Raw genomic sequence first — 9,064 nt, 5'->3', positions numbered from 1 at the left:
AAAGAAGTTCAGTGCCCAGTTCACCATGAGGGGCTGTCGTAGTCTCAAATGTCAGCTACTTCTAGTGGGAGGGGAAATGTCAATCAGTTGTACTTAATGGTTTCCCACTTTTCTTTTCGTTTTCCATTTTATAGTGTCTTCTTGAGCATGTGCACAGCTTCAGAGACATGGGTAAGCCCTTTTCAAATATAAATAAATATCTGAGACCCACGGAAATAATGAGAGCTGCATGTTGTGGCAAACATTTATAGTTCCAGGCATTTGGAGAAATGAGGAGAGAGGACCATTAAAACCCATTGACCTGGGGTCAGCCTAGGAAACACAGGAAGGCCCCAGCAAAAATGTCTCACTCGGACTGTTTGCAGCTTAGTGATGGAGCACTTGGCTGTCATGGAGAAAGGTCTTGGATTCCATCCTCAGGGTTTTGCAAAGAAGAGAGAGAGAGAGAGAGAGAGAGAGAGAGAGAGAGAGAGAGCGAGAAGGAGAGAAAGAGAAATAGAGAAATTTGGACAGAGAACAATTTAACTCACCAAGTATTTATGGCCATTGTAAACTACCAACCATAGTTATTGTAGTGAGGAGGATGGAGTAATTTTAAATATTTCTTTCCATTCCTTTATTTTTTTCTTGAATTGTTTATTTACTAAAAATTACTTGCCATGCTGGGGCAATCTGAAGATCGCGTTCATGCTAGAAAAGTACTCTACCATGGAGCTATAGCTCTAGACCTTTCTTCCCATTTCTTTGCTAATAGATTTTGAGAAGAGCCACACAACTCCTCTTGTGTTTATTTCCACCTCTATTTTCAAATTATATCATTTCATTTTCTTCTGCAAATCTTTTCTCATCTCTCCATTCTCCTTTTCCCCCTTATTCCTAAATGTGTATCACTCTTTGAAACAGGCTATAGATGAGGTATACATGAGAAAATACATGTTGGAAAGGTTCCCCTGTGAGTTAGGGGTGGATACCACACAACTCACTCTGCCTGACTCAAGAGTAGAGATATCCGACAAAGTTCACCTAGAAGATGCTAAAGACGTTAATTTGTTCTAGGCTCCAATGTTGCGAGACCTGATCCTTGGATGAATCAGTTTTTAGCCTGGTTCAAAATTTATCTTCTTCTATCATACTAAGCATGGCAATGTTAGATAATGATGAAGTTATTTTGCGGTAGGTGTTATAGATGCTCTTGTTCACTATTTTACCTGCTTTTAGCATAATAGTAAATTATGGTAATTTTTGACCAAGCTATATGGTTGCTTCAGTTTATATATACATGATATATACAAAGATATTCTGAGTATGATTTTAACAGCACAGGACAGAATATCAAGAATCAGCAAGTAGAGCTATATCAAATTCAATATTCTTGCACAACAAGGGGAATGACTAAAGAAATGAAAAAAAAAACCCTACAAGACGGGAGAATTTTTTTGCCAGCTATAGTTCTAACCAAGGAGTGATATTTAGAATATATAAATCACTCAAAACACTCAGCACCAAAAATCCAGTAGCCTGAATAATAAATAGGCAAAGGTATTGAATAGATAATTCTTAAAAGAGGTATAAATGACCAATAAATACATTAAAATATTCTATATCTTTAGCCATTAAGTAAATGAAAATTAAAATTTTACTGAAATTCCATTCCTGTCCGAATGACTATTATCAAGAATTTGAACAAAGATAAACGCAGGTGAGGAAGTGAGGGGAAAGGAACACTTGTACTCTGCTGGTGGAATTGTAAATTACTACAGCCACAGTGGAAATTCATCAGAAAATTAAAAAATAGAACTGCTATCTTACCTAGTTATATCACTCCATGGTATACACTCAAATGGATTAAAGTCAGCATATACAGGGACACCTGCACAGTTCAGAACAGCTGAGATACTGAACCGGGCTAGGAGTCCATCCACAGATGGTTAGAGAAGATGTGGTCTATGCACACAGTGGAGGATTATCCACCCAGAAGGAGAATGACAAGTCATTTGCAGGAAAAGAGATGCAAGTAGAGATCATCATGCTAAGTGAAACAATCCAAACTTAGAAAGGTCACATGCTCTACCTAATATGTGCAACCTAAAAGATGACACGAAAGAAAGAGAGGTGTGTATTATTAAATAAGAAAAAGAGATACGGGGGCAGAGAGGCAGGTATAAGGGTTGTTAATGGATGGAGATGTGGGCAAAATACAGCTTAAACATTGAAAACCAATATATTGCAAAATTAATAGGCACTAGTAAAAATTTATAAAAAAATGTGCACACTCAGAGGATACTGCTGTCATCTTCAAACCTCTGAAAGACCAAGATGAGGAGAATAAAAGATGTGCTTGGGATCAAATGGGACCAATAAAAAGAAGTTTCTGGAAACCAGAGTTCAGCTTCAGTTATAACATCCATGAGTGACTCTCTGTGCTATTTATATACCACAATTCTTGTGATTTATCATGCCTTGTACTGGTCACAACAAACCCGCAGATGAATTTCATCACTCCTATTTTACCTGTGAGGAAATAGACCAAGATAAATAAATTGTATAAATGGCAGGAATTTGATAAAAACTGAGAAGGTAGATCAGAAATTTTCTTGGGATTGGGAGGATGGGGGGAGGTTAACAGGAGGGGTCAGAAAGGAGCAGGGGGACAGGGCCACGAGGGACCTTGGGCAATGATGGAGAGGTTCCTCAGCTGTGCTGACATGGTGATTTCACATTTGTATGTCTATGTCAAAAAGTGTCAAGTGTTAGTTATTAAATGTGTATATATATTATGGGGAAAAGGCTTTAATAAAATAATTTTGTAAGAAGAAAAAGAACTGAAGTAACACAGAGAACCAAATGAGCAATTATTCTGCAGTATAAAGCGCAGAATTCTTTACTTTCTCTTAATTATAAAGAGGATACTTTCTCAAGCCTGGAAGAATAAACTGAATGATTTTTACTTTCATAATAAGTTGAATGATGTATCACACTAAATAGATGATACCTCCCAGAAAAGTCATCCATTACTCAACACTTCTCTACTTAGCCAAAGGGTGGCGCTGTTTAGCTAGAAAGTGTCAGTGAGATTAAGGAGCACTGATAGCAGGCACTCAGGAGAGCTCTGTTTGGTGCAGCGCCCTGGACCAATGAGCTCAAGGAATTCCTCCTGGGGAAGCCTCTCAGCATAATCAGATTGAGCATCTCTGCTGCAGAGTGGAGACATGGAGACCCTCCTGCACGTTCTCCTGGGGATTCTCGGGTTGCAGGCAGCCTGTGAGTCTGTGCTTCCTCTGGGAGTTATGAGATGACCACTGCTTCCCAAGGGCAGGCACGAAGTCGTCTTCTGTCTGGGGAAGGCCTTCTGAGAACTAGAAGATGTTAAAAAGAAACACAAATAGTATTTTCTGGGTTGCAGTGATGTTGTTACTGTCTGGGGCATGTGAGAGGAGAAAGAGAGTCACTGTCTTACTATGATCGTGAAGATCTCATGGGGGTTTCCTATGTTTCTTTTACCCTGCCCTTTGAACAGGGGTCAGCAGCCAAGAACTGCGGCAGAGTCAGTCTCTGGTGATTCTAGAGGGAGAAGAGCTCGCCATAAACTGCAGTTCATCAACAGCTTTATACACCTTACACTGGTACAGACAGACTGATGGAAGTCCTGTCTTCTTGATGATGTTACAGAAACGTGGAGATGAGAAAAGCCATGGAAAAATAACAGCTAACCTGGATGAGAAAATGCAGCAAAGCTCCCTGCGCATCACAGCCACCCGGCCCAGCCACTCAGGCACCTACTTCTGTGCAGGAAGTGCACAGTGATCTCCGTGCCTCTGAGGGCTGTCCCCAAACCTGCAGCTGGGCACAGATGCTGTGTTGAAGGGGGGGCTCCTGAGAGGTTGCAGGGATACTTGCTAAAAGACACCTTGAAATCAAGGGAATTGTCTCCTTGAAAACAAAAAAGGGAAGTAAGAAGAAGTAGGAATAATAAAAAGGGGAGATTATTGTTTAAGCACACATTTAATTTCATTTTATTGTGTTTTATGTCACGTTTCAGTCACTACAACATCAAGTGAGGATGAGAATGGCATGAATTTCAGTAACTTATGTAATAATGTACATATTTTGTGTCTCTGTTGTCCCAAGGAGCTTGATGCCTGTTATTTTTTCCCCTTGGTTCATCAAAAAGCACTCTAACTCATCTTAGGTTCTCTGCACATGGCCTACACTGTGCCCTAACTGTTGGAGCAGGAATCTTGCTGCACGCTAGGAGAAGTTACAGGGAATCCTTTTTCTAAGTTTATATTACAGATGTAGAATTAACAAATAGGTGAACAGACTGGATGATATGAATAAATACCTAATTGTAGCTTGGGCTTACCTCCAGCTCTCACTGTGCTTTCTTGTGTGTTCTGTTCTCTGTTATTTCCTCGAGTTCCAGCTTGAAACTGTTTCTATTTTGTCCTTATATGAGGTCAAGATCTCACCTTCATGCTCTGCTTCTACACCCTGTGTAGTTATTTGAAGAACTGGCAAGATCACAGGATAAAGAGAAAGGTTAACCTTTTTTTAGGGAACCTAAAACACTGCAGGAACTAGCCCATTCTGGATTTTGCAAGATTTGTGATGTTGAGGCAACATCACACCTATGTTGTAAGTCACCGTAGATCTCTAAATCATTACTCCCCTCTTAAACTTCTCCTCCTTTGATTTGTGGTTGCCAGGTATTTCATCCCAGCGATGAGAAGGTAACTAAGAAGGTGTTCCATCTTAAACTGGATGCACTCACACTACTCTGCCCATGTAAGGATGAAGCAAGGCTATAGAATGCATGTGTTTTCTATCTGACTCTGAGCCATGTCATGATCCATCTGTATTTAAAATAGTATTTTCTGTATTAGTCAAATAATAATGTCAAGTCAACCTAATTCTTTAAATAAAATCAGGAAAACTGACCATGATAGGGCTCCACAATAATTTTAAGAAAAATGGGGAACTCTGAAATCATAGAAGAAAATTTTCTCTTCAATAGAAAAAGGATAATAACACCTCAAAAAATAGCTTGAGGATCACAAATGGTTCATGAATACTCAGTACTCTTTGTTGTTTACATAATGACTATAACTTATATTACATTAACATGAGGTGGGTTGTGTGTATTGTTTATCTCCTTGCTCTCAGGCACTCTAAGAAATAGATATTATTCACTTTTCAGATCAATTTGATCTCACGGAGATTGAATCACATGCTCAAGGTCATTGAATTTGGAATTAAAAGACCTTATATTTGAGTTGACATGTGTGATCCTAAACATTTATTTTTTCTATTCTACTGCTTCAATAACGGTTTACCTTTCATTAATTTTCTAATGGACAAATTGGTTGCTCTGTCTCTATTTTCTGGAGAATTTTTGCTCATAGAACAAAACCTGAACCACATGGACCACTGGTCAGCGATTCCAATGCACAGAACATAAATAAGATTTAGTCCTGATGTCAGCCTGCCAGACACAAATGAAACCACCCTCAAATTAGTCCAGGAATGTTCTAAAAAACCCAGGTGGGTCCACTCTCATATTCATGGAGTGAGGAGAATTACACTGTATTGTAGAGGAAAAATCGTCTCAACTCATGAAAGAAAACTCTATAAAACTGGAAATCTAGAGCGACACCTGGAGCCCAGGACCGCTCTAGAGATATGATGGGTGTGACACGTGCTCCCTCTACTTGCTTCTTTCAGTGGTTGTCACTGAACAGGTTTCTCACAGTCCTGGTCACTCACTGGAAGCCTGGAGCTGGCCTCAGTTTGCACGACTTCTGCAAAGAAACAAGTAAGAAAATGATGGAACATAGACACTGTGAACCGAACTTTACATGCTGAAGCCCTGACCCTAATGTGGCTGTGTCTGTAGACAGGATCTAAAAGTAATTAAGCTGAAAGAGCTCACAGGGATGAGTCCTGATCTGATAGGGCTGAGGAATCCTGATAAAGAGAGACAGTAGGAACTCCTGACAGTACTCTTTCCCTCCTCCAGTGTCTCTCCCTCTCTCCTTCTCCCTTCTTTTCTTCTCTTTCTTTCCTCCCTTTTGTTACACTCACTTCTATCAAAACTAAGAGAAACTGATTACCACATATTTTTATATATTTGAATCATTACTTACATTGTGAGAAAATGAACTTCCGCTGTTCAGGCCACACACTCGGTGGTGTTTGTTATGTCACCGCTAGAATTCTAACACTGTAGATAATTCTGCTCCTGATCCTAAGTGATATGTAAAGTTTTGGTCACCAAGTCTACCTGAGAGAATGTTTACAGTCCCAGAACTGTTGGTTTTCTTGGAATTATACTAAAAAAAAAAACAAAACAAAAACAAAAACAAAAAACAAAAAACAGTACTCCCATATTTACTTCACATTTTCATTGAAGTTCCTGATAGAAATCTTTCTTCTCTTACAACTTTAAATGGAAATAATCATCTTTTTAAGGAAGGATTTTCTTTCTGAATACGATCACTAGAATAATTTGATACCCTTGAGTCTTTAATTCCAATTAAATGATCATCCAAACAATTAATTATCGTTCACAACAACTGTACCACTTAGGATATTGTAGTTTACAGAGACGTATATGAGTTTCCCTAGTAGACTGAGCATTTTTTAAAAATTCCTACAAACTGCAGCTAACAATCCAGGTGAGTCAATATCCTGAGAGGACTGGGCTTAAAGGCCCTTTATGTATGTGAAATTTCTCTGGACTCTCATATTCCATATGTAAAATCCAACCTGCAACATATACTTATTTATTTCTACACTAAAATACCTTAAGTAGATGTCTCCAAAATTATGCCATGTACATTCTAGAGCTTTGTGTTACCCTTTGCAGCCTGCTACTCATTACAGAGAGCTTTAGGGAGTAGAAATGTCTCCCCAGTGTGGTGCTAAAATAAGCTGACAAAAGATTGTTAATTACTGCTGGACTTCTCTGTTCTCTGCTAAGGGAAAAAAAGGTGTTCCTCATTAACAGATTTCCTGATCCATGCACATAACCCCCTTGCTTTGTAAACTGTGATATACACACAAAGGCTGCAAGCTTTGAGGGCAACACACAGCTTTTGCAAACTCCATCTGCACTTTGTCACTAGGCCCAGGATAAAATAAATGAACTGTAGATAAAATGAGACGACTTCCGGGGGCCCTTTTTTTTTTTTTATAATTTAGGGCTTTTGGGGCCCACATAGGTGGGCTTTGAATGCAGAGGCTAAACCAGTGGGCACCGTGAGGAATTGGAGAGACAACTACCGTTGCTGAGGCTGCTTGGAGGCAGTGGGTGCGGTGGAAGGGGGTGTTTCCTGCCCTGCAGGATGGGACAGGGACAGGGATCTCAGGCTCAGCATGTCTATGTCAACCATGCTCCGTTAAGACAGTTTCAGAGTCATGCAGGTGCATTTCATCTTAGTGAAGCATTCCTGAGCTTTTATTGTTTTAAAAATATATATTTTTGTAATAAAATATTACAGTCATGAAAATGAAATGTGAAACTATTTATTTTTACTTAGTAGAGAGCAGTGATTCACACTGCAGAGTAGGAATAAAGCAGTAAGCAAGGTAAGTACACACACACAGAAGTAAAGTTTAGACAAACTCAGACAACTGAGAAAACTGACAATGAAACTAGAGGAAAAGAAGGACAGTCAGGGAATTGGATACTGATCTTCTGCACCCCTAAACCTGAAGATGACAATGAAACACACAACAGAAGGGCTGGCCAGGATGCAGTGGGAGCTCAGGGATACAGAGACCTGGCAGGTGGAGCCCTGGGTTTCATCCCCAGGACTGGAGAAAAAAGGAGCACAGGAGGGAGGAAGGGAATTGCTAAATTCTGTATTATTTTTATTCTTCCAAAAAGTCCTCTAAAATTCCATCCTTTGATACCCAGATTTTGCTACTATTTCATTTTATTTACTTTAAAAAGGCCGTGATACTCACATCACTGTGTTGAAAAACAGTGCTAAGTTTGTTAGTGCATTACCCTGTTGGCGTCTTTTTCTTTTCTTCTTGTCTCTAACATTTATGTCAAAAGTTCTTTTTTTAATGTCTAGTGATCCCGAGGTGCTCATTCATAAATAATGAGATAGGAATCTGCAGTGGAAGCAAAGGAAGAGGGCTTCAATCTCTATAGCTGTAAGTATTTGCCTCACTTTATTCTCAGATAAATCTGGTATCTAAAATGCTTATGTTCTATACCTAGTATTGCAGGCAGAACTTTCTAGATCAGAATGGGAGTTATAAGTGTCACTGCACTGTACATAACTTTACTTTCACTCTCCTCACTCTGTTTAATGTTCTCAGCCTCCATCCTCTGCTCTGACTTTCTGAGGAATCAGGTGCCCTTTCTATTGACAGGACACCTGGTAGGACACCTGAAGTTCTGTTGCTTTTACATAGTGGAACTTTGAGATTCATCTTTATAATTCAACTGTTTTTAGTTGTTAAAATTTTTATTCTTTTTTCAATTGTATCTCAGAAAGAAGAGGAAAACATATACTGTCAATTCACCATAGTCAATCAGAAAGGGGTTCTAAACTGACTTTCCAGAGATATATAGGTGGCGGGACAGAGTTCCTGTTTGTCTTGTGCCTGTACTTCCCACGCATATCATGGGTACACATAAGTATGTTCATCAAAGGATGAAGAGAAACAGGAGGATTACAAAATGAAACTCTGAAAGCAGGTCAGTAAAGGCTCAGATCTCATCTACTGCATTTCCACAGAGCAGCAGTGCCTCCATGCGTAGTTAGCTTTGCAGGGTAGCTCAAAGCCCTGGGGAAAACCCAGCAAGAGATTAAATTGACTGATACATAAAAGAGATGTCTTGATACTACCATGGTATTCAAGTTAATGCTCTAAACCAAGAGTAGCTTTTCTCAGCAAAAGGCTCATTTAGGAAATAATGACTTGCTAATGGAAATGCTCCTTGAAGTCTTACTAATGACCCTGTGGATTCAATTTATGACAGTTGTATCATGGGAGTTTGGGGGGGTTGATATTTTTTTCTCAGAGAATTCTCAAGAAATGGGTACTC

General features: G+C 39.3%; 1 long non-coding RNA gene and 1 gene segment (V, D, J or C); one reads left to right on the top strand and one right to left on the bottom strand.

The window, feature by feature from the left end:
• Positions 1 to 2,929: 2,929 nt before the first annotated feature.
• Positions 2,930 to 6,363, bottom strand: LOC134473118 (uncharacterized). Its single transcript, XR_010043224.1, has 4 exons — positions 6,144 to 6,363; positions 5,654 to 5,798; positions 4,364 to 4,511; positions 2,930 to 3,356 (listed from the first exon to the last, which is right to left on the bottom strand). It is a non-coding gene; the product is annotated as an uncharacterized LOC134473118 (long non-coding RNA).
• On the top strand, positions 3,132 to 3,845 carry LOC134473117 (T cell receptor alpha variable 34-like). The segment is given in 2 exon segments: positions 3,132 to 3,261; positions 3,518 to 3,845. Coding segments are annotated over 2 exon segments (339 nt in total).
• Positions 6,364 to 9,064: the final 2,701 nt, after the last annotated feature.

This window comes from Cavia porcellus, unplaced genomic scaffold (genome assembly GCF_034190915.1).
Source record: "Cavia porcellus strain 051 isolate PalLab524CR breed Dunkin Hartley unplaced genomic scaffold, mCavPor4.1 scaffold_26, whole genome shotgun sequence".
NCBI classification, from domain to species: domain Eukaryota; kingdom Metazoa; phylum Chordata; class Mammalia; order Rodentia; family Caviidae; genus Cavia; species Cavia porcellus.
The sequence above is the reverse complement of the archived record's forward strand: the minus strand, read 5'-3'. Positions and strand labels throughout refer to the sequence as shown.